The 27,903-nt window shown below is 33.1% G+C and overlaps 5 protein-coding genes and 1 non-coding gene across 6 annotated transcripts; 2 read left to right on the top strand and 4 right to left on the bottom strand.

Moving 5' to 3' along the window:
* Positions 1–568: 568 nt before the first annotated feature.
* LOC122580233 (probable methyltransferase TCM_000336) lies at positions 569–3,798 on the top strand. The gene is made up of 4 exons (XM_043752511.1): positions 569–657; positions 2,504–2,923; positions 3,030–3,302; positions 3,422–3,798. Exons 1-4 carry the CDS (start codon positions 583–585, stop codon positions 3,752–3,754), a joined length of 1,101 nt encoding a protein of 366 aa, XP_043608446.1. The 5' UTR covers positions 569–582; the 3' UTR covers positions 3,755–3,798.
* Positions 3,799–6,301: 2,503 nt separating this feature from the next.
* LOC122610194 (lipid phosphate phosphatase epsilon 1, chloroplastic-like) lies at positions 6,302–8,249 on the bottom strand. The gene is made up of 4 exons (XM_043783186.1): positions 8,166–8,249; positions 7,835–8,060; positions 7,071–7,144; positions 6,302–6,532 (listed from the first exon to the last, which is right to left on the bottom strand). Exons 1-4 carry the CDS (start codon positions 8,247–8,249, stop codon positions 6,302–6,304), a joined length of 615 nt encoding a protein of 204 aa, XP_043639121.1.
* A 3,667-nt stretch (positions 8,250–11,916) lies between these two features.
* Positions 11,917–14,561, bottom strand: LOC122579160 (lipid phosphate phosphatase epsilon 1, chloroplastic-like). Its single transcript, XM_043751274.1, has 4 exons — positions 14,147–14,561; positions 13,280–13,532; positions 13,106–13,179; positions 11,917–12,382 (listed from the first exon to the last, which is right to left on the bottom strand). Exons 1-4 carry the CDS (start codon positions 14,453–14,455, stop codon positions 12,155–12,157), a joined length of 864 nt encoding a protein of 287 aa, XP_043607209.1. The 5' UTR covers positions 14,456–14,561; the 3' UTR covers positions 11,917–12,154.
* A 2,655-nt stretch (positions 14,562–17,216) lies between these two features.
* Positions 17,217–18,899, top strand: LOC122610193 (lipid phosphate phosphatase epsilon 1, chloroplastic-like). Its single transcript, XM_043783185.1, has 4 exons — positions 17,217–17,528; positions 18,018–18,243; positions 18,369–18,442; positions 18,672–18,899. The coding sequence occupies exons 1-4, from the start codon at positions 17,217–17,219 to the stop codon at positions 18,897–18,899; spliced, it is 840 nt and encodes a 279-aa protein (XP_043639120.1).
* Positions 18,900–19,560: 661 nt separating this feature from the next.
* TRNAS-AGA lies at positions 19,561–19,642 on the bottom strand. The gene has a single exon. It is a non-coding gene; the product is annotated as a tRNA-Ser (tRNA).
* Positions 19,643–21,056: 1,414 nt separating this feature from the next.
* On the bottom strand, positions 21,057–27,381 carry LOC122609721 (auxilin-related protein 1-like). The gene is made up of 8 exons (XM_043782671.1): positions 26,860–27,381; positions 23,022–25,797; positions 22,887–22,941; positions 22,364–22,434; positions 22,222–22,287; positions 22,053–22,142; positions 21,685–21,861; positions 21,057–21,423 (listed from the first exon to the last, which is right to left on the bottom strand). The coding sequence occupies exons 1-8, from the start codon at positions 27,195–27,197 to the stop codon at positions 21,388–21,390; spliced, it is 3,609 nt and encodes a 1,202-aa protein (XP_043638606.1). The 5' UTR covers positions 27,198–27,381; the 3' UTR covers positions 21,057–21,387.
* Positions 27,382–27,903: the final 522 nt, after the last annotated feature.

Below are 27,903 nucleotides of genomic sequence, written 5' to 3'. Positions count from 1 at the left end.
TTTCCTCCATTTTTGATAGCAAACCTTCCTTGATTTGATAATATATATTTAACTGTATTTGATAATAGTTATATAATTATTATTGTAATATAAAGAAATCATACTATAAAACTTTTATTAAAAAATTGTACTGTAATATTGAATTATTTTTTTTCAAGTAATTTGAAAAATATATATTAATTTGCTCGTTGAGATTGAAATCATATTTGATTGTCCATGATAAATGTTATTTTAGTGGTAGTTTGAATCCAAATATTATTTTATGTTGTATGCATGTATACTATGTAGCAATCGACTTCAGAATTTACAGCAAATATAAAGGGTATGATCGGTATTATCCATATCATTAATTGTAATTCTTTTCGAACAACATACCATTAGTTGTAATGATCCTTTATAAATAGAAAAATGGAGTATATCAAATGCGTGTATTCTATGCCTAATGGGCAAAATATAGAAAAACCCATATATATTTTGGAAAGGGAAGTTATGAGTACTTTGGCACCTAGCCATTTCAAGAAAGTATAAATAGGGGAGGTGGGTAACATAGGGATCTCACACCGAAAATCAAAACACTAACAAATGGATGTTGAAAAAGTTTTCCACATGAATGGTGGACTCGGTGAAAATAGTTATGCCCAAAATTCATCTCTACAGGTAACATACTTACAAGTAACAACCACTTTGCTTTATGTTTATTCAACAATATGATTTGATTATTCGAGTTTTATATAATTATGAAATTAGTATGGCATAAATCTGTGTTCTTAGTTGTTAATACAAATTTCTTAGCGAGTTTTAACCTAGTTACAATGGCCAAATTAGAAGTAAATTCCAGTCAATCAGTCATAATATTCTCGCACATGGTAATAGATAAAAATGACCACAAGTTTGTTAAACATTTGGTAATATCCAAGTGTGAAGAGTAAGAGTATAAATATTCGACCCAACTCGAAACCTAACCTGAAACCGTCAAAAAAAAACTTGTCTAGTGTTATGAAATCTTGACATGTTAACCGGCCAACACACTAACCTCATTTTTTCGGTTGGGGTTTATGTTGACCCTTTGGTTATAAGGTCGACCCGCCAACTAGAAAATTATATATGTTTATATACTTTTTTCAATATGACGACCCATCAACCCATTTGACCCGTTAACCCATGATGAAATCAACACACCAACCCATCGATTCATAATTCATATAATCTGTTTGATTTAAAAATAACCCGTCAACTCGTTAACTCATCATTTGACCTGTTAACCCGAAACTCGACCGCCAACCTAATTTTTTTTAGGTTGATAGGTTGGTTCAAGTTGACAGGTTGTATGTCAGGGTTGAAATTTCTTACTTAAAACTGTCGTGTCAAATTTTCAATAGAAAAAACTATAATAACTTTTTTTCATTTGCAATGTCATATTATCATTCGCTTTTATTTTAACTAAAATTATTCGAGATAAGCTTACTCCAGCACCAAAGCTTTATAAAAGCTTTTTCTTTAATGAACATCAACTGATAAAAAAATTACTTATCAAAATATGGTACTATTTTTCAAGGAGTTAGAGAAAATACAAAGTCCTTGCTTCATTAAAAATAAATATATATTTTTATATTTAGGGCAGAGATTTATTTAATAAGTTTGAATCTAACTTACTCGATCGGCTGGTTTTATGATACTGGGTTTCACTGCGGTACAAATCTTCGGTTCTTCACCACCTTGGTGAATGACTGAATGGTGCGGTATGGAAAATGACATTTTGCTTATTATCATGCCATATATCTTTGAGCGTTTTGTGTTACAGCCAATTATTTGATTCTGATTATTCAAAACGCATAATCTATTTTTAAAACTAATCCCAACCCCCCCCCCCCCCCCCAACCCCCCCCCCCCCCCCCCACCCCCAACCCCTACTTTTACATTTAATATCCATCAACAAATATTAGGGGACAATCGTCGAGTGTAAAACTAATATAGTGTAGTAATGATTGGAAACTTTATTGGTGTGGTTGGGTTAAACCACTCAAATATGCCCCTGGCTATTTGTATAATTCTCTTAATGCTAGTGAAGATGAAAAAGTTGAGATTTTTTACACTACTTGTATATATTTACAACCCATTTGAATTTGTAATACACGTACACATTACAACCCATGGAAATAGTGGATTTGTGGATGGACGACCCTATATAAAGCTATTTCAAGCAAACATTAAATCGTTATTACTCCGTATTTCATAAATTATAATTTAAGAAATATTATATATGACAACAATGTACAATATTAACAGGTTTTATACACACAATAGACAGGTTCAAAAATGAATACACTCTAGATTTTGGCCTCTATATAATTGAATACCTTTTCATACACTAGATCCATATGGAAAATCAACTTATTTGTTCTGTAATTACGGAGCATATCATCAAAGTGATCTTTATAACCGTATATGAAAATTGATATGATTAACTTATCTAATTGATTTGTATCTTCTTTTTTGTCATAAGAGAAAGGCTTCAGATATGGTAAAACACATAACCCTCAAGAGCCTTGAAGAAACATATGTCACCACAACACCAAAGAGCATGGGCATAGCCGATCTCGGTTGTTCTTGTGGCCAAAACACATTATCAACCATTCGCGAGATGGTGGAAGCCATTGATGAAATCAGCCATAAAATCCTAGATGTCCCTCCACCCGAGTATCATGTTTACCTTAACGATCTTCCCACCAATGACTTCAATGCCATCTTCAAAATTTTGCCCGATTTCTACAAAGAAATGAATAACGATAGGCATCTCCATGACGCAAAAAATGTGTCGAGTGTATATATTGCTGCTTATCCGGGTACTTTTTATGGCAGATTGTTTCCTGACAAATGTTTACACTTCATTTATTCCTCTTACAGTTTGCATTGGCTATCCAGGGTAAGTAAACACCAAATTGTTTATTAGTTCGGACAATCTTCAAATTAACTAAAACCATGATGAAAGTTGATACTAATTACTCTATTTTTTTTCACTACATTTTTAGGTTCCTCCGGGACTTTATGACAAGGAAGGCCACTCGATTAACAAATGTAGCTTTTATATTTCAAAATCGGGTCCTCCACAAGTCTCTAAAGCATATTTCAATCAATTCAAAGAAGATTTTTCATTGTTTCTACGATCAAGGTCGAAAGAGCTACTAGATGGAGGTCGAATGGTACTTATTTTGTTAGGAAGGAGATCTCAAAGTCATGTTGACAGGGGCAATTCGTTCCTTTGGGAACTTCTTTCAAGATCATTTGCCACTTTAGTCTCTAAGGTACTAAATTTATTGAATAATATCAAGTTTAGCTATTTGTATATTAACAATTATTAAATGACATCAATGAATATTGTTCATAGTAGACGTTTTTTATTTTTTAAAATATGGTCATGTAGGGAGAAATTAAGCAAGAAAAGGTAGAAGAGTACAATGTGCACTTTTATGCACCTTCAAGGAATGAACTAGAGGAAGAAGTTAAGAATGAAGGATCTTTCGATATTGAGCATTTGGAAATGTTTGAACTTGAGCGAAACTCTGGCCCTTGTATGAGCCATGGCACCGCGGTGGCTAGGACTGTTCGAGCGATCCAAGAATCAATGATTTCCCATCACTTTGGAGAACATATTCTTGATGACTTGTTTGACATTTATGGAAGATTACTTGATGAAGAAATTGATGTAGAAGATATTAAGCCCATAAGTTTCAATATTGTTCTTAAAAAATTATGATTTGAAAACATTTGCAGCCATGTAGGCATTTAGGTGTTGATGCAAGTAGCATTTATCATTCATTTGTACAATATGATCTTGATGATAAATTTATGATATAATTTTATTTCTCTTAAACGATATCTATGTACTCCCTATATAAACAAATTATCCCCTCTAAATTAAACACTCTATCTTTAAATTCCCTATTTTACCCTATTAATTATCACTACCACCAAACATTTTATTCTTGAAATATCAAAAATACCCTTTAAAAAACCTTACGCCCAATTTGTCTTTCTTCCCTTCCCCTAAAGCCACTCACATATTATACCAAAAAACACACTTACATCCCCCAGAACAATTACCACCACCGCCGGCTGCAATCAACACCAATCGGGGATTTTTATTTTGTTTTTCGCGTATATAGATTTTTTTTTATCAGTTGCTTTAGTTAGTTTTATTTAATTTTTCAGATCTGGGTGCCGCCACCATCATTCAATTGTGTCGAACACGGAGGTACCAAAAACCACCGCCATCATTCAATCTTGGTGCTGTTATATCTTTTTACTTTTATCTTCCAAATCGTAAATATCTTTTTAGCTTTTTCAGTTGATGTTTTATTCTGTCAATTGGTACATGTTTTATTTAGTTATCATTGTTATTTCTTTAATCGATTAAGAATGGCATCAGTTATGGCTTAGAGTAGACTAACTAATGGTTGTCTCCACAATAAAAGCTCATTCCAACTCAAGTTTTAAGCTTTATCCAAGTTAACTCTGTATACTTATTTCTATGTCTTAACTGCTTCTAATTTTAGTTTATAGCTTTCTGCCTCAACAGTGAAGCATTTTGTTTACTCCTTTTGATTTATGTGTATATATTGGGTTTTATAAATGATTTTAGGGAAGTTTTAATCATTCATCCTCATTTAGTTGCATCATTATTATAAAGGAAATGCCTTACCTGAATCATGTAATAACACGTACGGTACCGCTACTTAATGAACGTTTTTTTCCTATGCCCCGCCGCATCGTACAGGTACAAAGCTAGTATTACAATTAAAAGATGAGAACTATGACTTAAATTATTTAGTGGACTTCCATATTAACACCTTTGATGGGTGTGGCCTAATGTATCTTTTGCAAAGTAGAGATCGCCTGTTTAGAGCCCAACAATATGTACTTTTAGGCCTCTCCTTATAAGGAACTACTTTTAACCCACTTCTAACATTATTCATCACTTCTAGACACACCAAGAACACCCCTCCTTATAACCCCTACTTCTAGATGTTGCGTTCGATTATGTTTGCAACGGAAACACTCATTTTGGGACCCACCACCACCACTGGATGCGGCGTTCGATTTTGGAAGCAATCACCGGACGCGCCCTTTAGACGCCTTGGTGCTAGTAACATCTTCCGCTTCTTGCGCGTCGGACGCAAGGCAGACGCGGGCTAGAAGCCTTATAAGGAGAGGCCTTATAATCTTTAACCTGGCCAAAATGAAGAAAAATAACAGGTACACATTGTCAATTATAGATACATAACATACTCAAGCACTTTGCTCGATACTTTTTGCCAGGATGTTAAATGTAACATGAACGTTTCTCTTCTACAATATGCTGATGACATCCTACTTTTCGGAGAATGGCCGAAGTCAAATAATAAGGATTTGTAGGCTAGACAATTATGCTCTAAGATCTATGAAAAATATTGACAGCCAAAATAACGTCATTGACCGATTCTCCAACAGGTCAAAAGTTAGAAGGCAAGACAGTTGTCATATGGAGGGCGTGTTACCCTCACAAAGTCCGTACTGGGTTCTTTAAACTTTGTATTACTTTTTTTTTTTTTTTCTTTGCCATGTAAAGTTATTGAGCAATTTGTGACTTTGGGATGAAAGATTTTTCAAAATATGGAAAATGGCTTGGTCAGCATTAGTTGCTCAAATTTATGTCCAGGAAAACTCTTTTGGGCATTGGTTCACTCAAAATTAAAAACTTGACCCGTTTCTTTATTTAAAATTTTTGCTTTCCAAAAAAGATAAAACAGATTATGCGATTAAATTATAGTTTTTCAAAAATAATTTTTTATGATAATAGAAAAATATTGGTTTCCACTTTTGTATGAAATATTAGAAAGATTTTTTTTTTTTTATGATTTTCCACTTTTATTTTAATTATTTGAATTTTAGAAACATCAAATTATATACGCCCCTGCCATGCCCACGCCCACGCCCCCACCCTCAACCCCACTTAACTAAGTATTTAAATAATTGAACAGGTTTTCTCATATGGGAAATGAAAATAACATTCTTTTTGTTTTGAATTTGTTTTTAAATCTTTTATTTATTTTATAGAAATGATTCTAGAAATGAAACCATTTCTTAAAACTAAAAATTAAAAATTAAAAAACATTTTACGTAACTAAACACGCATAACAACAATTGGATATTGATACATTGAATAATGAGAAGGATACTAACACTATACAAATCAATAGTATATTGATTTGTACGTCGTCATACCGAACAAGATAATGTCGATATGAAAAACGTACAAAATCGATCAATATGATTCATCTTTTGTCAAATGCAAAAACAGGTAGGAAATAAAGCCTAAATAGTAACAAGCAACTCCTACAAATAAAAAAACTTGAACCCACATATACGTGTTATAAGCTTCATGAACTATTATATCCCATGCCCAAAACCACAAAACCGAAAAAATGGACCCGACAATTGTGCCGACTACCACTTGTTTTGTGGTGTGATAATTTAGGAATACTCTTAGCCATGCCTGCATAGATGATAGTTATTGGATAAATTTACACTCATTATTAATTGCAAAAATAATCATAATAAACATGTTATATTAACAAAAAAAAAATTAAAAAAAATCGGTCTACCAAAATACAAACGCAAACATGAAGTTTTAAAATGTTTCAAAAATTAAGTTAACAAAAACATTAAAAATATATTAGTTACATTAATTATTATTGATTAGACGATTATATATATAGTGAAATATTGAATGTAATCATGTATTTTATATTTTGATATATCAATATTTCACAAAAAATTTAAGAGTGTTATCATTTATATACTACCTTATATATATCTATCATATACTTATGATAATAATGTGTTAATCGAACATATCAAACACATTTAAAATATGAAATTGTTATGTCAGGAAACAAACGTGTTAATATTGTCTAATCTATCCAAACTTTATCAATCTACTTGGATCATTGCTATAACAACACTTACTAAGTTGAAGTAACAACAAACAAACGTTTAAAAAATGGCATGAAAGGTTTAATATGAATACGTACAAAATATGAACCAATCGTTACGATTAGAACACCAAGGATTGTCGTAACTCCACTTGACCCCATCAATTCGATCACTGTTATAGAGAACAATAAGAATATGCCTTAAAAACATTCTATGGAGATTGAGAGGAAGAAATCAAAAGATATGTGACGATAAAAAATTAAGAACGATAATATACTGTTCGTGTGTTATTGAATGAGAAATATTTTAAATAATAAAAATTTAGAGAATAATGTTGGGTTAAAAAAAAAGCTAATAAGTTAAATGCATCAGAATGCGATGCATTTATTGTTCAGGTCGGGTTTGCCCCTCCTTAAAACCTCTTAATATATAATTGTATGTCCTAAAACTATTGTGTTTTTCTATACACCCCGTTTTTTTACTCTTAAAATCAACTTTGCATAAAAATTGGGTGCATGGAATATCTATACACCAAATAGAACATATCTACTCACTTAAAAATGCATGTAAAATTTTTTTGTTGTATATTTATACGCATTTAAGAGCGCAAATAAATAAAGTAACAAATTTTATGTATTTCTTAGAGCCTGTACATCATCTGTTTTTACCATACACCACCAGATGTGTTTTAAAGTGTTGTACAGTACAACATTATATAGCATGTTTGGTGGTGCACGGTCAAAATCCGGTGGTATACAGATCACTTCCCAATCCTAAAAGTGCCCAGAATCAAATTTATGTTGTAGTGAATGTCTTTCAAACTCGATCTACAAAAAAAGGAGTGGAACAAAATATTACATACCTGACAGAATCACAAATACAAGAGAGAAAAATATGGATTGGGCATGCGAAGATGGCATTCCGGGCCCAGACGACACTTGAGAAACAGGCCTTTCTTGTTTCAAGATCCGCTTCAAAATAACTGACAGTAAAAAGTTTGTAACGGACCCAGTTGCAGCCCATAATGCAAGACCATCATGCCTCAACAGAATCAAACCACCAAAAGTTACAGCAGTAATCCATTTACTCTGGAATATTTCAACATACCATAAGATTAAAAATAATTCATCCATCCATTCTTTATGGGAGATGATATTCGTACCACAAATTTTGATAAATGTACCACAACGTACAAGTTTTATAGTTAACTGTACAAGCCAGTAATACATATCTGTGGTACATCTATCAAATGAAATGGTACCAATATCACTTCCCATTCTTTATATATACTCGAAAAAAAGTACTAAAACAGAATTAAGTTAATAAGTCCTACCAATCGATTAAAGATAATGTGTATCCCATTAGCTCGCTGTTCAAAAGCAGAAGTTGCAAGATTAGTGCCTCTGATATTGACATTATCAACAAATTTCGGCATACTTTTTTCGTATTTAAAAAACTTCGGATAGACGATGACAGATTCTTCCTTCAAGCTACAAAAGGGACTACAAAACTTGGCTCTAGGAAAAACTTTGTTGAATTTGTGATAATGGTTTGGAGTTGTTAATGGGTTTAAGAAAAATGTCACTCCTGCAGGCGACATAATGCAATAAGATATTGTGTTGGATTATATGGGTGTATTTTCGAAGGTGTTTCATTTGGTTTTGTGATTTTATAATAACCCTGCTGCATTTTAAAGAGTGTTAAAATGTACAGTATATTTCTCTAGGGATTGTGATATTATTCCTATTTTACCTTTGTTAATATAAAACAAAAGTAATATAGGTCAAACGATTTCCATCTTTAAATATTTCACCTACTAATAAATAGCATAAAGTATAGTAAAACAAGTATTAAAGTATTTCAAATAAGACAATATCTTCATCCTTAGATCATGGTTAAATTGATGTACGAAGATTTACGAAACTATTGATGTACGATGATTTTCATGATACGCGGTGATTATCATTGAAGAAAAACCTATTGTTTTATTTGTTTTTTTTTTGAACGACTTTTATTCTACTCCTACTCCTAAATTACACGTATGCCTGGAAACCAGAACTCTCAAAAAACTCCTATTAATTAATCCACAAGTGGGATTCGAACCCAGGTGGATCCTCCAAAAGGTCAAAAACTTTACCAATGGGCCACCAACCCTATTGGTTTTGTTTTACGAGTATTTGTTGTATTTTAATATTTGTTTTATTTTACCTAAAGCCTATATATATATAACTAAAATAAAGTAAATTGTCTTTGAACTTTAGCTCAATGGTTGAAAGCAGTGACGAATCCAGAAACTTTAAAGGACGGGGCTAAATTTTTTTTTTTTACCTAAAGAGACAAGCATTCTATTTTTAAAGATATAACAACTATCAATTTACCAACTAAAATTAAAGATAACAAATTCATAATTAAAAATCATACAGGACTCAAACATATTAATCCACACTATTTTGACGTTTAGTTCATTATTAAATCCATAATCATAATTTAACATAATAATGACTATAATTTATGACTCAAAAACATGTAAAAAATCCAAATATATATGAAAAACTTCTATATGGACTTTGAAACTTGAAATGTCACATACCATTTCTTCCTTTCAATGAAAATATTGGCTATTTGAAATAAACATTTCTACTTCAAAGAAGTTTTTTAGCGCATACCCGATTAAGACAACGTATGCTAGACCTCTCGCTGTCGAATCACGACACAAAATTTTCAGTGAAATTCATTTTTCAAAAAATTAAATAATATATAACTAAAATATATGGGCGTGTTTGATGACTAAAAATAGGCAGTCATCGAAGTCCTCAGTCTTCGACCACCATCATTCCTAACTGCTTATAGTAATTAAATTACAAGTTGTATTTTATTTTTGATTGACATAGGATTCAATTTTTATTTTAAGCAATTACCAATACTATCTAATAGAAAAATATAGCCCCCAATTGAAAATATCTTTCAAAATCAATATATTGTGCGATATATCACGGAAAAGAGCTATTACCATGCTATTTTTAATAATCACGGAAAAAAGCTCTGATAGTCCTATCCGCTACAATACATAGGTAGCATGCTAGTCGATCTATATTTAATGTATTGTGCGAGTATTATTTGAGTGTGTATCATCATAGCAATGGTGTTATCGGAGTTTATCTAATAGAGTATGAGCTTAAAGGGCCCCTCAAGTTGTTAATCCTTGAGACTCTTTATCATAAACTTGGTTAAAACAACCTAATCTAAACCTTTTATTGTAATATCTGATTCGCAATTAGAACAAAAAACAAACATACATCTTGTCCAAAATAGGAATCTTAGAGTTGACCTAACTATAGATTCGTAGGACATTTGATCAAATAAACGACTACCACCGTGACATTTTTAATTGTCCATCTGCAATTTTTTAAAACATTTGTTTAACTTTGATGTTGATATTACAAGTCAATATTATAAAGTTTTTTTTTTAATTGTAAAGTTACCTAGCTTTTTTTTCTTTTTTAACCATTAAATTTAGGTTCATTAATATTATTTTTATTTCCTTATAAAACAAACTATTTTTTCCTGTAAACCTTTTATTTTTAAAAACCTAAAATACTTTTAATTTTTAATACTTTCTCAACTCACACATTAAAATACCTTTATAAATTACATGAGTATATATACGTTGTATATGTTGTAACTTAAAAATGTATTACATTTGTGTCTAATAGAGGATAAACTTATAGAGACATGAAAATATAAGTTATGGTTGTCAAGTACCTAAAGTTATCAAGTAAAGATACAAAATTTGTCGCCTCACTCGCAAAGTCGCAAGTATTATATTTGAAAGTCGATTTTGCAGAATGGTTGATGAAAAAGGTGAAGAAGACAATGGAGAATTAATAGATTGATTAATTAGGATGATCCATTATTACTCTTTTTTAAATAAACACTATAGTTTTCATAAAGAAATGCTTATTTTACTTTTTATTAATAAATACGAGAGCAAGTACCCGCGCATTGCGGCGGTGAGATGATAGAGGTGATAGGTCAATGAGTGTGATAGCCAAATGCCTTAGCCGTACGGGGTCCGCCCTCGGATTTAAAAATTCGTCGAAAGTATATCGAATGACATCTCTAATAAAAAAGCATGAAATTTTAAGAACACCCATATAATTTTTATAATTTATCGATGTACGGTTTTTGAGATAAAAGATTTTGAATGAATCGGAGGAATAAATGATTTATGGAGGAGAGAGAAAATAAATGATTGGTTGAGATTTGAGGAGAGAGAAAAGGTAGGTAAATATAGAATTGAAATATGGGCATTTTGAGAAAGTAAATGTTAGACACTTAAAATGTAAACAGGAAAGATCTGCTTTATAATGTAATATATATATACATAACATTACAACATCACCATTCAAAAATTAGGGTGTTACATCTTACAAATGGCCAAAATCACGGCCCTTGAATCTTAATTTGGATAATTATACAAGAGAGAGATCATCAGATTCACACATTATTGTATGCATCAGGAAATATTTTTGTTATTTTTCTTCAAACATTTAATCGGGATACGAAATTAAAGAAACCTCACTGTATAATAGTGAAACCTTACATGTATCCTAGACAACAAAAATGTGAATCATGAGCCATTACAAGTAATCGAAGAAAAAAACCCCAAGGTTTAACGAAGATTAAACCCAAGACCTTAAGTAAAACTGAGAATGTGTGACAGAGGTGGCCATCATTGGCAAATGCTTTGTTATTATTATCAGATTCACAGACCTACTAACCCCTCTATCAATTAACTCAAGTTGAAGTGTGGGGAAAAAGATTTCTGGTTAGCAACAATTGTTAAAGGATATCATCAAATTAAGGTAAGTTTATGAACACAAATGATAAAATTATACCTGCAGATATCGAGAATATGTTTAGGAAAAATAGTACTTGTAAGAATTGTGTCAAATCAGATCAAGTTCATTAACAGTTGAAGTCATTTAGTATAAGAAAACAGTAAGATATTACATAAATGGATGGTGATTTTCTATAATTACTTTAAAAAAATGAAGAACCCACAATGAAACATCTACATAAATAATGAAAGTTATTGTGGTTTTGATGAGGCCAAGTTGTCTACAATGTGCAACTATCCTTTTGGATCATTTAGACCTATCAAGAAATGCAGAAAAGACAATCAATCTTCACCTTTAATCCAATGTTGGATAATATGCAAAAAGAATCCTACACATGAAATAGTAGCTCCAACAAGAACAAGGATGCGAGCCCACAAATTAGAGTTATATGTCGTATGAACAATTGCTTCCCATGCCCAAAGCCATAATAGTGAAAAACTCGAACCCACGACTGCACCAACTATTACTTGACTGGTACTGTGATAACGTAGATATGATCGTAGCCATGACTGCACAATCAGTATGAAACAATTAGCAATATAAAGTCCAAGGCATATCAACAAATTGCTTAGGTTTTGAGTGTTTGCTATAAAACTGGAACTATTTGAAGTTCTTATTATTTAAAGAGCGGATAAGGGGTTGCTATACAAATACCTAACTTTGATCAACTCATTAAATGTTCTAAATCTTGAAGCACAAATAAATTAGTTCCAAATAGACATCAAAACGCCCCTTTGGCCCAAGAAAAAGGGTTCTAACCATATTGCTCATGAGATTCATATCTGCTCAATCCAACTTTTTCGAAAAAGAAAACAATTTCTTTGGTCACGACAGTTAGGAATTAGGATTAATAAATGGATTTCTACAGTACGCAATATGTCACTATATATTCTATCCTGATTGGCCTTCGTGCTATAGTTTCTTAGATACTTAAAGATGGATGTAGAAAAACTAGCAGATTGACTTCGGGCTGGTCAAAAAGGTTGGGCCAGATTGTTTAGCAGCCACTTTCATGAGAATTTTTAAGCAACACTTTTGGTTGAAACTGTGTGGATACATTTGGTGATTTTCAGTGCATTTCCTTTAAAGTTATCCATGTTTCAATTTGACATTTGACCCATTATCAATATTAAAAGGGTGACCCAAATTGAAACATTTCATAGTTCATACATATATATTGAAATTGCTTTGAACAAACAAAGAAATAACAAGAAGGGTCCAAGTATACATACAAAATAAGAACCAAGTGCTACAAAAAGCAAGCCAAAGGAAGCTGTAACCCCATTCAATCCATGCCATTTAACCACTGTCAAAATGATCATAAAAGAACATCATATAACACACTATATATATAATGCAACTCTAGCACGAAGTTTTACTAACGAACAAATTGAAAAGACTGTTACCTGATATAATCCAAAACACAAGAGTAAAAAAGATTGACTGGGCATGGGAAGATGGCATTCCATATCGATCTTTTGACGATGGCATTCCATGGCCTGACGTCCCTCCAGAAACAGGCCGTTCTTGTTTCAAAATTTTTTTTAAAGCCACTGATAACATAACATTTAAAACAGACCCCATTGCAGCCCATAATGCAAGAACATCATGCCTCACTAGAATCAATCCACCAAAAGTTACAGCAACAACCCATTTACTCTACAATCATAAAATTATCTTTTTAGCAACTGTCATGTTTTTTCTTTCCACTGGTCAGTCAAAAGTCAAAATCCAGTTCTTGATCAAAAGTCAAAACATATGAATGTTAGTTTGTAACTATATACTTTTACAGTTCATCTTGTAGATATTGTTATTCAAAGTAGGGATAAGTATATGTGAATGTAACTAACTATGGACGAATATCTATAGTGTGAAAAATTAAAGTTGTGTTCCTCGTATGTAATAAACTTTTGAATCTTGTATGTATTTCGTTATATGCGGCAACCATATAAACGGTCACTTGTAAGTTTTTTGATTGGTCCGATACATACAATGCACAAGATTTGAATACAATAAACAAAACTTTGGTTACAGTCTCAGATACTTATCCCTTCACATTAATATCAATTCATCAAAACCCATTTTAATTCTAAGGTTTGCCTATCATCCATTTGACTCACAAAAGTCAAAGTTTTATTTATATGTTCTCTAAAACATATCTATATTAAAAATGTTAATCAGTAAATGATCAACAAACAATACATCTCAAACTAAACCTGTTAATAATATCAAAAACTAAACATATATTTATTAAAAAAAAAAAGAATACAAACCAACTTATTAAGAAGAACATGAAGCCCACCAACTGTTTGATGAAATGATACACCACCATTATTATTACTATTATCAATCAAAGCTTCCTGTTCCAAAGGAGAAATACTTTCATCCCCAAAACCCATCTCAAGGGACTCAGCTGCCATCAGTTTCTTGATTCTAACAGAATTTTTTTTATAAACAATTTTAGATTTTTTCAAACTAGTATAAAAGGGTGATTTTGTGTTTCTATGAATAATACGAAAGTTATGAAATTGGTCAGAAATTGGAGGTGAGTTTAGTAAGATTGCCGTAGAAGCTGGTGACATGGCGATGTGTAATAATAAATTCGAGGAAAATTGGGGCAAGAAATTGGCATAGATTCTGAATGGGGTTTTGATTAGGGATTTTTGTTTTTAGGCAAAATTACAGGGTTGTCTTTTATTGGTTTATTTTTTAAAGGATAAATAATTAGTTAAGCCTCTCGTTAGATGGACAAAGGATGGAGTAAAGATGGACAAAAAGAACTCAAGGGACTAAAGTTTATCAACTTAGAATATGGAGTTATAGACATATCTATCTATATCGGATAAGGAGGGGTGAGATATTTTGAGACCACCTTTTATTTTAGGATCAACTAGGACCATTGATTTTTGTACACCATCATCATCTACTACGATATACAAGACTTTTTTGTAAAAACACTAAGACTTTATAGCGACGGGCCCACAGAAAAATCATGTGTAAGTTAATTTACACATGTGTAACTTACACATGATTTTTCTGTGGGCCCGTCGCTATAAAGTCTTAGTGTTTTTACAAAAAAGTCTTGTATATCGTAGTAGATGATGATGGTGGTGTGTAAGTTACGAAAATCAATGGTCCTTTTTTGGACTTTTTTTAGTTGGTCTCAAATTATCTTTCCCCTCGGATAAGGATTCTCTAAAGTTATAAGTAACTTTATTGGTAAAGTTAATAATCTTAACCTTTGAATTAAAATCAAGGGTCAAGATTCAAAAGATGCTTTTTGAATATTGACCCTTGATTTTAACTCAAGGATCAAGATGCTTTTAATTTTACCTATAAAGTTAGAAGTAACTTTAAAGTATCTTCACCCATCTATATCTATATTTATACCCCTTAGAAAGAGGATAACATTAAGACATTAAGCATATTTTTTTTCCCCAAAATACCTTTACCTTATCCTTAAAATTTCAAAATTACCCTTCAACACAAACAAAAAACCCACACATCCTAGAAACACATATTCACAAACAAAAACACACACATCCTAAAAAACACATAACCAGTCGCCGCCGTCGTAATTGGTCATATCCACGAACCGCCACATTTAACAACCTCTTTTTAAGGGGTTCCGCTGCAACGCGCGGGCACCAAGCTAGTAGCCACTATATGGTAATACTGGGTACCGGTCAACTAGCATAACTAGTCCAGGTTTTGTCCGCTGTTTATTCTTTTTATTTATTGCTGGCATTTTTTGGTATTATAAAACCGGTTTTCATTTTTTATTTTTTTATTTTTTGAATTTTTGAAATTACTTTTATAATATTTTAATGTTAAACTTAGTTGTTTGTGAACTTTAAAACTTATATTTTGTAAATAGATATCTATTCTATATTATTTTTAAATGAATTGTAATTATATTTTATTTTTATTATTATTTTTAATTGTAAGAAGGTTATTGCATTTTTATTGAAGAAAATTAAAATCAACCCTACCAGTAATACTAGTAGTAGATATCATACTGATACAACACTAAAGTGTCAGTATTATATAGATGTGCTTTTGCTGAATTCGTAAACTAGCTAGTTTGACTAGATGTTGGGTTATCTTATACGAGTTTAGGGTATATACATTTGACTCCACGTACATTATTGTAGTCATCAAATTAAAAGATTATTTGTTTTGAGGGTCGAAAATGAGTTTGTGAAGCGTCAGTTTTAATAAAGCTACAAAATCAACTAGGTTGGTGGCCTACTCGAAAATTATGGGTTCAATTTTGGATATTTGGGGTAACATACGAGTGTGAGTAGAGTACTTTACTATTCTAAACAAAGTAACCAACGATATTAATATCGGGTTAAATTATAATTTTCATGTGTTTGAAAACTTCCAACGTTAAACTAGATATACATAGTCTCTTATCATCAAAATGATTTCCAAATAATTCGAGACAACCAGAAAAGAAAGCGAATGGATTTTGGGTGTAAAAGTTATATGGCGTATACGTGATATTATGAATTACATATTTTCTTTATATACTTTTATTATAGTTTTATCTAAATCCGAACGTTTTATATGACTCAATCATCAATTCAGTGGTGGAGAGTGGACTTTTTTTATTTTGTGACAAAATTAAAAGAAGATGCATATTTATTTAAAGCAGCTATGTTGTGAGTGGACTTGCCAACTTATTAGTTGCAAAAAATTTGGCTGGACCCTCGATCATATTCCTCTTTTGGAAATATGGGTATTTAATTATGCTAGTTGATCTTAACCAGAAACTGAATTATGTATTTTGTTTTCGGATCAGTTATGGCTACAAAGATATTGCAGTTGGTTAAACCGAAAATCAATATATTTATTATTATTATTTTTTTTATATTATAAGTTTTCCCCCGTCTTTATATTTTTCGAAGTCCTTGTATGCTATATATATTCAAATAAATATACATACAATAAACACCCTTAGTTGAATTTATAAAAATATGAATAAGGATCTTTTAAACTGCATTTCAAAACAACTTACATACACTTTATATTAAATTCAAGAGTTAAGATTTAATAATTATCTCTCATGACTGTTGATTTTAATTCAATATATTGTTAAATTCATCAACTTTACTAGTGCAATCTTAAAAATATTCTTAATTTGATGTCATGAACATATAAATAATGAAAGAAACCTACGTAATCTAATGATTAGTCCTTCAAAAGACAAAAGCTGACTTAACGATTTAATTGCATAATAACCCCTTGATTTCAGCATCAAACTACAACCATTTGTGTATTAAACCATCTTTGATACTTTCAAAAACTCATTTGCCTGTTACAAAATTAAACCATAATATGTCCCGGGCAACGGTTGCAATGTTCATAAACACACAACCATTTACCAATATACGTCCTAGAACTCTCCTTTCTAGTCACACATTTCGCACCTTGACAAAACCGGCACTTTCACGTCAGAAATCTTTTAGAATCGAGAGAACGGTGGCAGCTGGGACGATTGAGACTAAGATGGTCGCAGATGGTGATGATAAACGTATTAGTAGTCCCACGTCTTCTGCTTTGAAGCAAGAAACTTTGATTGATAATGATGTTTATGCTTCATTTCATCAAATTAGAGCTGGTGGGATACATGGTAGTTTTAATAGTATGGTTAGTATATATTCTTGTTTTGTTAAATTTGTTTCACTGTATTCTGAATAATATTCTTATCATCTTATTCCCTTATTCTTCATACAGATACAGACAAATGTCACAAAATATAATCCATTCACCTAAAATGAAATGCTAGTAATAAATAATAAACTATAAAAAATGTTCCTTTGACTTGTTACTTTTTCAAGGATTTTGCCAATAACATGCATAAAATAAATTCTACCTTTCATATAAAAAGCCCATCCAACAAAATAAAAAGAGCCATCCCAAGAAAAGTTAACATAATATCTGTTAGGATTTTGCTAATGACAGCCTAATAACGTGTATAAAATAGTAGAATTTTAATCAAGAGTTTATTAATTAACGAATTCATGCTGATAATTACATCAACCGATATGGAGGTTCTTTTCTGTTACAAAATAGCTATTTCTTGACCAGTGGTTACATTTTAGTGTCATAAGCCCTTTTTGATACATATGACTGCAGAGTAAATGGCTTGTTGGTGTAACCTTAGTCGGATTGATTGTTTTAAGACGTGATGCTCTTGCATTATGGGGTGCAACTGGGTCTGTTTTGAATTATATGCTGGCAATAATTTTGAAGCAGATCGTGAAACAAGAACGACCTGTTCCTGGGGTGCATTTGGGGCCCGGAATGCCATCATCCCATGGCCAGTCCATCTTTTACGTGCTTGTGTTTGTGATTTTATCTGGTAAAATTATTTTCCATACATTTTGTTCTGCTGTAAGTGAGTTATTCTGTATAATTCATTATAAAGTTAATCTTTGTAAGTTAAACTTATTTCAGCGTGTTTTTTTTTTGTGTTCATTATGACAGTGGTCGAATGGCAAGGATTAAATGGTGTTACAGCTCTCTTTGGCATGCTTGTTGTAGCCCTTAGTTCTTATTTTGTATGTTAATTTACATATACCTTTCTAGTTATTCTATCATTACAAGTATACATATCAATTTCAAGTTATATATATAAGGACTGCTGCATTTCAACAAAAATGGGTCAAAACAGTAAAATAAACAATCTTTTATTATCCCACTGGCTTTTGCTTTGGTTCACAAATGATTAGAGAGTTTCAATTTGCTTAATATAGCCTAATCGAAGTTTTATATCTGGGATTTATGCAGTCATGGCTACGAGTGTTCTTTACCTATCACACTACCAGCCAAGTCGTTGTGGGTGCAATTACGGGCTCTCTTTTTTCAGTTCTGTGGTTTTGGTCATGGGAAGCAATTATTTACAAGTCATATAACTCCAATTTGTGGGTACGAATTATTGTTGCTGTTGGAGCTGCTTCTTGTCTTTTAGAGCTAGTTACAAAAGGTTATCAGGCATTTGCATTGGCCAATAGATAAACAATTAGTATATATTTTTCTCCCTTTTTCTTTCCTTTTCCTTTGCATTCTAAAAACACAACTCGAGAATGCAGTGTAAAGGAGACAGACATGGTCAAATTGATTCAAGGACTGTAATACATTTTCGGCATTCTACTACTTTAGTATAACGAAAACCTCACAACAGCTTTTATCAAAAAGATTGTTTTGTCCATTGTGATCAGCTAACTTTCTCCACTGGAGTTTAGTTATTCAAGACAGTCCATAAAAGTGCAGAGATATAATTTGGTTAAGAAACTTCTTTGTTCCTCTTTAAAATTAAGTTACCATAAGTTATTCATCTATGGGTAGAACCAAATCGTGCAGAGTTATTGAATTTTAAATAACTCTTAATTACTGTTACAGACGAATATTGGAGGGATGGAAATCGGCATGAATAGATTGTATGTAGGCATAACCGAAAGGCGGATGTGTGAGTAGAGTGACGAGGAATGAAGACGGTAAGGTTGCATATGAGAGTGGTACATTTATAGAAGCTGAACTTGAAGCAATATACTATTTTCCATGCAGCTAGAAATAGTAAGACAAGCCTCATCATATTAAGTAATGAAAAAGATACAGTAACACTTGAGGCATTAATAAAGTTCACTTGAAAAGAAAATAAACAAAAATTAAAAAAAAACGTGGACGGCAGGATTCGAACCTGCGCGGGCAGAGCCCACATGATTTCTAGTCATGCCCGATAACCACTCCGGCACGTTCACTTGTTTGAATTGCTACAGTTCTTTAATAATATAGTATCAAACATATCTTTAAATCACTTATGACTTACGTGTGTTATGTAGAAACTCTGTCTTTGGAGGATTTATATCATTTAATAATTAATATGATAATATTCCTTGAGGTATACAGTATACTTATGAACCATAGCATGAAGAGCATGCCAAAATAAAGAAGCAAACATGGCTTGCAATTATCCATGGTTTGGTAAATATTGACGGGTTTAGGTACCATAACATCAAAACCAGTGAAAGCTGCATTGAGAGAACATCAAGACATATCATACAAAAGTTTAAGGAGATCATTGCCAAGAAGATCCATATTCTCAAGAGCTAAGTTTATAATAGAAAGCCGCAAACTGCATAACTTCAAAGCTAGCTATAACATTAATCCGATTTGGCTGTGTTATATATCCATAGATGTTTTCTCCATGAAGATGTTAACCTTCCACAGATAGTGCAATCCACTCAACGTAAAATCTCTCATCTTAAAAATTAATAAAAATAATGGCTTGACAGAGTATTATCTGCAACTGAAAAAACGCCAAAATCGGCCTCCACCTAATTATTTTTCCAGGCAATATAAGCTTAACGGAAATACATTATCATGTATAGCTCTACCGAGAGACCCCAGGGATGGAGATTGTGAAACCCACTTTGCAAAAAATCACCTACCAATGCATCTTACAATGTGTAAATCGGAAATGTATTACGAGTATCATTTATAGCTTTACTCAGAGTCCCCAGAGACGGAGATCGCCAAACCCATTTCGAAAAAAAATCACTTATCATTGTATGTTCACGTGTAAAGAACTTACCAGGGTTCTGTATTTGGTTTGAAATGGCTATCTAACGTTCCAGCCAAAACAATTCTTTCATACTTATACGAGTATTATTATTGCATGTCAACGGGTTAAAAAAAGTATTTTTACTGTAAGGACACTGGTTTGAAGTCACATATTTAAGAAAAACGTTGTTTCTTGGCCATGTAATGTATTAGCTCGTGGATTATTATCAGTAGACCGAATAACATACGAAATGAGAAAGAAACGTTTCCCAAACATTATTACCTAAACTTCGTTACAAACAACACCTATGATAAGTCAACTGGCATTCAGCCATGTTGCCTGTTTTTATTGTGATTAATTCAAGTTAACAAGGGGTGACGGCCTTTTACCCAGAAAAAACAACACCTATGACGATTTAAAACTCATTTGATAAGATAATTACTCGTATTTAATCTTCTACAAGTAAATTAGCTTATCACAAAGAAAATAGACTGGAACGTACTTTGAATGCATATGGCCATATGGGCTCCCAAAATTTCTTTTATATACGAAAGTTGAATTATCATTGTAATAATAATATAAAAGATTATTTATACTCGCACTTAAAAGCATTGCTTGATCGTTAAAAATAATTTATGTTAGAAGTGGACAAAACAAAGTCGGTCGATTATCACAACCGAACCAAACCCATAATAAAAGCATAAAGCTTAGATTGATGTTTTACTCAATTTACGTCTCCTAGGCTAGAAATTACATTGGAAGCAAATTTGATTAATCAATTTCACACCCTTTCCAACATCCCTCTACACCCAAAAAAAATACTGGAGGCACCAGGAGATACGAATGTAATTAAGCAAGGGTTTGCTCGCTTCACGAACCAATTACATCATTCCAAAAGGCCATATAGATAGTTCATTCCCTTCGATGGAACAAATGACACGGCTACCTTTCTTCTGAGTTAAATTTGTTCCAAGCTTCCTACCAAATGACCCGCAAATGAAAAGTTATAATGACACTTGTGATGATGTTATCGTGAATCAAAAAAATCTAGATGGTGTTAAATTAATTACTAGTTTGTTCTATTGAACCACAATTATGTGCCCAATATAGCATGTTAAAAATAAAAATAGAAATAAAAGCATAGCTGGATATATGATTTGGTAATTCTAGTTTGCTTTGTAAATCATCAAGGTAAGTTTCAAAAACACATGAAATTACAGAAAGGTGTGTGTGACTAACCTTGAGAAGATCGAAAACCTTTTCACAAATATACTTTTGCTGAATGGTTGCACCACGTTGTTGCAATTTGTCTGGGTGCACACAAAGAGTGGCTTTTCTGTAAGCCTTCTTTACGGCAGCAGTAGTGATTACTTCAGTTAAAGGAATTGGCTGCCATCCACTATCAGATCCAAGAATCTGAAAAATGATAAAAACCTTATCTTAGAAAGTAACCGAGTATGTAATTGTAAGAATGGGAATGTTAGAAGCCACTAGACGGATTAAACATGTGTAGGCCATTGAAAAACTAACTGATTAACCCATAAGTGTGATACTGTGATGATCCGGTAGTCTGGTCAAAGACTTTGCATGGATGTAAGGATACATACATATTGTAATGTCGACAGTAATGCACGCAGGTTGCCTTGTTTCCCGCTAGACCATCTTTTTACTTCAGCATCAAGACTTTCAGCTAATCTCTGTAAATTACATAGATACTATAAGGAAATTATACAAAAATGCAAAACTTTTAAGATCATTTAAGTTCAAGAAATATACGCTTCTCTCTGCTTGTTCTTTTTGAGCAACAAGATCCCTCATATTCTTTTCAGCCAAAGCTTTTGCCTAAAACCATATCTGGAAGTTAGGAAGAGACAACTAAACAAGGTGGTGGGAACTAAAATATAAAATGAAACCATACAGCACGGTCAGCTGTTCTCTGATGCCTCTCCAACCGAGCTTTGCACCTCTGTGGTGATTCACCGTCACCTCCTACATATATTAAAATAAGATGCAACAAGAAAAAGTAACTAAAAGCAGAACAAACATTGGCAGTATAAACTGAATTGAAACTCAATGCATATTAAACCACTGCAGAACTTCGAGTGAAGTTGCAAAATGGGTGAGTGGATAACAAAAAATGGTCAGTTTAATCACCCATATCCGAGTGAACCAGCCCGCAAACTTCTTATCTTAAATTCAAAATTAATAAATGTGATATATATGAACAATTAGTTATTGTTGTTGTATCAATAATTATAACAACCTAACCTTCTATATTTTTGTAAAGCATATCCAGAGGTTCTTATGCATTTGAAAAAGGCTTTCGGATGGCTTTCGACTCATCTGACCTGTTTCCCTTAGTAGGTAAACAGGTCAAAACCTCGCTTCCACATTTTCAAACAAAAAAACATTGTTTGTACTTTTACTCACAACCCGCTTACCACTCTCTGCTACAGTCTGAGAATATCTGAATCCACTGTAAGACCCTGCAAGATCCTGTTTATTTACCATCTCATCAGTCAGGATTCAGGAAGCACTTAAGAAAAAGAATAGCAACATAATTGACAGAAACTCACAGCGGGCAAGGAATTTTGTCTCATTCCGCTATTTTTGTAATTAGAGAACTTATCGGCAACAGATCTTTCTGCTCTTTCTCGAGCCTCGGCAGTTGCTTTTTCTACTCTTAGCCTCCCTTCCATTGCCTTTTCAGCTAATGACCGCTCCCTAGCCTCAGCACATGCTTTTTCTAATCTTTCTCGAGCCTCTGCCAGGGCTCTTTGTCTGAACTCTGCAGTTGCTCTTTCTACAGCAGCTCTTTCTGCTCTCTCCCTGGTTTCAGAAAAGGCACTTTCACGAGCTTCAAGAGTAGCTCTGTCGATAGCCATACGATCCTTCTCTCTTTCTATCTGTCTTTCTCTCTCTTCTTCTAATTTCCTCAAACGCTCGTTTTCTATCTCTCTTGCCCTCTGCAACCTTTCTTCTTTTCCCCTATTCTCTGGGACGACATTGTGACGAATCTCGTTCTTGTTTTCCATAATTCGTCCTGAATTTCTCAATGAGTCAACTTGATCTGTGTGAGATTTTGTTGTAGATGTATTTGTTATACCTTCAGGGTGAAAACCAGCATGATCAGAGGTAAAACTGATGCTATTCTTTGATCCAGAAACCACTTCAGAAGTTTTCTTATGATTCTCGGTTAGTGCTTTCCCTGAACTTTCATTCAATGAATCTGAGCATGTAACCTCTTCTGTTCTTACTTCAACCTTTACATCTTGCAGATCATTAGAACTTAGGCTATATGACGAAACCGATTCTTCGCCCAGAATCTGAGTACATTCATCTACCTTCACAGAGCAAGGGGTTTCCACGATGGTTTCATTTCTTTCACATGATATATCCTGCTTTAGGTCTGCCACATCTTGTACGATCTCATTATCATGCATTTGGAATACGACATCTGATGCCTCTGAATTCTCCCGAGTGATTGATTCATTTTCTTCAATTAAGTTTAGCCTTGTATAATCGTCATCCCACTTAACACCCTCATGTCCATCCTCAATGCCACTAGTTTCAGAAACCGCTTCCTCCCTCTTTTCACTATCTTCTCTTTCGTGTTCAATCAGTAATTCTTTTTTCTCTTCTGTATTACAATACACTTTATGTACTGTCTCAGCTTCTACATTTGCATGTGTATGATTTATTGTCTGCACATTATCATCCCTAATGGTTTCCTCCCTCATAAGAGCTTCCTCTGCTTTTATCTTAACTTCCTCCTGCATAAGTTTTTCCTGTAAGATATTCTCATTGTCATTCAATGTTTGCTCCTTTTTGTTTTCATCCTGCTCGGAAATCGTTTCTGATGTGTTGTCACTCTCTTCCAACTCAAATGGATCTTTAACTATTCTTTTGCTTTCTTCTCTTTCAAGATCCTCTTCCTCTTCACTCTGAATAGTTGATATTTCAAGAGGTACGGGTTGTTGAAGCTCTTCATCCTGCATTATGCTCTCCTTAAGTCCCTTTTCTTGTTCATTCTCATGAACTTCTTCAAGTTCAACATCATAATCTTCCCAGACATGAAAGGCTGGTCCTATGTCATCCCCTTCCATTCCATTATCATTTTTAAACCAGCTTTCCACAACTATTTTTCCCGCAGTTTCCATATCATTATCTTCTAGCTGAATTTCTATCAGGTTCTCATACAACTCACTCTCATCTGAATCATTTGGTGTTTTACAATCTCCATGCTGCTGGCTAACAAATGAACTCTTTTCTGTCTCTCTCAAACTGCAAGTTTTGAGAGATATAGTGGGTTCCTTTAGGTGTTCTTCCCTGTGAAACCTATCACGTGTTTCTTGTCCCTCATTGTTTTCCTCCACTCCACAAAGCTCTCTTTCTTGTACAACCTTACAATCCTCCTTATAGAAAGATTCAACGGTAGTGTTATTCTTTGTTAAACCGGTAAAATAGCCATTGGGATCCAAATCCATAGTATCATTATGCTTTTCTTCTTTTACCTCATGTTTACTGTCTCTTTCAGGTAATCCCTTTATTCTCTCACCTCCAGCCGGACCAGCCCCAATCGATCTCTCATAACACTCATTTACCCTTCCCCTTTTATCTCCTGCATTACTCTTTGAACGACTTTGAAGACCGTCTTTCTTTCTGTCCATCAACTCCTTTGCACTTTTGAGCTTTGCTTGAGCTTGCGCCACTGCATCTCTCATAGCTGCAGCATCTGCGGCAGCAGATGAACCTGCATCTATCTCAACATCAAAATAAGGTGGTGACTGGTTACCTGTAATCCGTTCAAATGCATAGCTTTTTGACATTTTGAGTTTCGAATCATGATGACTAGTATCTCCCTTCTTAGCTGTTAAAGCAGGTGGTGGCCTTGACGGAGGAGGTAAGTGAGAAGGCTGAGTCTTAAGACCGAGATCAGACACAGAAAGAACTTGTCTGGTTCCCACAGGGAAAGGTTTCTGATTTCCTACCGAATGACATGGATCACTTCCATATCTTTGTAGTGGTTGTGAAAGAGATTTTCTGAGTTGTTTCCCTTCCAAAACTCCATCAAAATCTTTAGCTGCAATATCATTATTAGACAGCGAGAATAAATTCTCGTTTTCTATTTTACTTGGGAGGGCATGATTGTCTAGTACACTAGATACAGAGACATCAGAAGATTGAGTTTTATTCCCACTCAACACATCTTTCTCTACTTCCATTTTAGGCTCGTTCTGAAATTTCACACCAGATCGCTCGTTGACTTCTGCAGCGGACGCTTGCTGATTAATTTCCAGAGAAACGTTAGGATCAGATTCATCTGACAGTGATTCACTTTGAGCTGGAGTCCTACAACAAACGAAACATATAGCAGTTTGCACTTTTAGGATTATTTTCAGCTTATATAAAACAAGACTGACCTCTTTATAACCTCTATAGATTCATAGAGCACCCAAAACATAAACGTAAGACAACTGAAAGGACATTAACAAACTTTTGACAAGAACTAACTGTTATTTATGGATACAACAAACTGGATATTCAACTATCCACACACATACAAACAAATTCAACTATTGTTTTACTGAGACACATCAATTATATGAATAGTTCGTTAATATGTGGATTCCGTTTCCGAATCTTCCGATCTGTTTTTTTCAAGATTAAATTCACAACAAATATAACCTTAAACATAAAACGGGTACACATACAGCCTAAACTAAAAGAACAGATACACTAAAATTGTTCATGTTTTGTGGTTAATAGCCAACTTAAGCTTGAATAAAGCTGCAAATATGACAAATCATAAAAGAGGTCTTAAATTCCAAAATGTGCATATCATTGTTAAACCATTAAAAAGCGAATCCAATGAACATCACGTTACTCGTCACTTTGTCAAACAACAGACCTTTAAAGCCAACTAGGCCCCTACCCCTGCCCCGACCACCAGAAATCAACTTGATAGCCCCTCCCCTCCCCCGCTCCTTCCCTTAATAATCTCTTTATTAGAACAAATAACTAACACTATCACCTAAAGACTATTTCCTAGCAAACATAGAATTACAAAAACCGGTCCAAAGCAACAATGCTCAACTGTCACTTTCATTTCTTTATCAAAATCTCCCTTCCTAGTGAAGCATACATTTAGATAAGTCAAATTAAGAACTTATATTACTAAGCAAATATAAATGTTAGATATGTATATATATATATATATATATATATATATATATATATATAAACACACTTTTTTTAACAGTCAAAAAATTATTTCAAAATAAGAATAACTCAAAATAAACTATTAAGCACATACACATATATATATAAAAAAATTATACATATATATACAAAAACTGAAATTGATAAATATTTATATATAAATAAATGTATATATATAAAAACTATATTTACCAAGCATCATCAGAAGAATCATCTTCTGAAACTTTCAAGCCACCAATCAACTGTTCATAAGAAAGAGCAAAATCAAAACCATTAAAACCTCCAAAAACCTCACGGTAGTCAAGCTTAGAGCTCCGAGCATCAAACCAAACGTCGCCGGAGTCATCCGCCGGCGCCGGAAGATCTAAAACCGGAATTGAAGTGCCTCGGGAAACGTGAAAGCCTTGAAATATCTCAGTGTAGTCTTCGAGGCGCGGCGGAAGCGTCGTAGCTCCAAACTTCGGCGGTCCGCCAAATACGTCGTCGTATACCGTCGTACTCCGCCCGCCATTGTCTCTATAACCTTTCATAAAACCTCACAATATATATAGATATTTATTGTATCTATATATATATATATATTATATACAACTTTCTAGGGTTTTAGTTACACAGTGTAATGTGTGTGTGTGGTCTCACGCTGTAAAAGGTGCGGTAACACTTTTTGTGCTTTTCAGTGTGAAAGAGAAAAAGCAATGTGATTTGTGTGTATTTGTTTCAGTTAGTTTAGAGGAGGGAGACAATGTTTGTTTGAGGGGTAAAATGGGAACTTTAGGAATATATGTAATTTATTTATTTTTTCTATTGTGGACAAATTTTATAGAGCTTGAGCCCCTCAAATAATTAAACAATTAATAAATTAAATTAAAAATAAAGAAATTTTCAGTAAATGAAAAATAAAAATAAAGTGTTGGAATGATGGAAAAAAGAGAATTTTTTTATAAGGTTAAGAACAGGGGGAACGGAATGGGTTGTCACCACATCATATATAAGATTCTGCATAATCTTCGTGTTTTTTGACTTTGTTTTCACTTTTATTTGCTTAGGGTCCACACTTCTGAAGATAATTAAGAATCACGTTAGTATAATAATTATAATTTTTCGGTGTAATATAAAATTTTGGGAACGGACTTCATCGATCATATATGGTAAATATCGAGAATGATAATAAACGATATGTATTAGCTAATTATATTTAGTCCTTACCATTAGCTCAATGGTTGAAATACCATTCTT

Source organism: Erigeron canadensis, chromosome 8 (assembly GCF_010389155.1).
Source record: "Erigeron canadensis isolate Cc75 chromosome 8, C_canadensis_v1, whole genome shotgun sequence".
NCBI classification, from domain to species: Eukaryota; Viridiplantae; Streptophyta; class Magnoliopsida; order Asterales; family Asteraceae; genus Erigeron; species Erigeron canadensis.
The sequence above is the reverse complement of the archived record's forward strand: the minus strand, read 5'-3'. Positions and strand labels throughout refer to the sequence as shown.

Coding starts and splice junctions, on each gene's coding strand:
- LOC122609721 (XM_043782671.1), bottom strand. CDS start 27,197: ATGAAAGGTTATAGAGACAATGGCGGGCGGAGTACGACGGTATACGAC. Junction 22,288..22,363: donor AGAGAACAGCTGACCGTGCT/GTATGGTTTCAT, acceptor ATATGGTTTTAG/GCAAAAGCTTTGGCTGAAAA. Junction 22,143..22,221: donor AAGAACAAGCAGAGAGAAGC/GTATATTTCTTG, acceptor TGTAATTTACAG/AGATTAGCTGAAAGTCTTGA.
- LOC122580233 (XM_043752511.1), top strand. CDS start 583: ATGGATGTTGAAAAAGTTTTCCACATGAATGGTGGACTCGGTGAAAAT. Junction 658..2,503: donor CCCAAAATTCATCTCTACAG/GTAACATACTTA, acceptor TTTTGTCATAAG/AGAAAGGCTTCAGATATGGT. Junction 2,924..3,029: donor GTTTGCATTGGCTATCCAGG/GTAAGTAAACAC, acceptor CTACATTTTTAG/GTTCCTCCGGGACTTTATGA.
- LOC122610193 (XM_043783185.1), top strand. CDS start 17,217: ATGTCCCGGGCAACGGTTGCAATGTTCATAAACACACAACCATTTACC. Junction 17,529..18,017: donor ATGGTAGTTTTAATAGTATG/GTTAGTATATAT, acceptor ATATGACTGCAG/AGTAAATGGCTTGTTGGTGT. Junction 18,244..18,368: donor TGTGTTTGTGATTTTATCTG/GTAAAATTATTT, acceptor TCATTATGACAG/TGGTCGAATGGCAAGGATTA.
- LOC122579160 (XM_043751274.1), bottom strand. CDS start 14,455: ATGTCACCAGCTTCTACGGCAATCTTACTAAACTCACCTCCAATTTCT. Junction 13,533..14,146: donor ATGTTCTTCTTAATAAGTTG/GTTTGTATTCTT, acceptor TTATGATTGTAG/AGTAAATGGGTTGTTGCTGT. Junction 13,180..13,279: donor TGTGTTTTGGATTATATCAG/GTAACAGTCTTT, acceptor TCATTTTGACAG/TGGTTAAATGGCATGGATTG.
- LOC122610194 (XM_043783186.1), bottom strand. CDS start 8,249: ATGGGAAGTGATATTGGTACCATTTCATTTGATAGATGTACCACAGAT. Junction 8,061..8,165: donor TACAGTTAACTATAAAACTT/GTACGTTGTGGT, acceptor GAAATATTCCAG/AGTAAATGGATTACTGCTGT. Junction 6,533..7,070: donor TAACGATTGGTTCATATTTT/GTACGTATTCAT, acceptor TCATCTATGCAG/GCATGGCTAAGAGTATTCCT.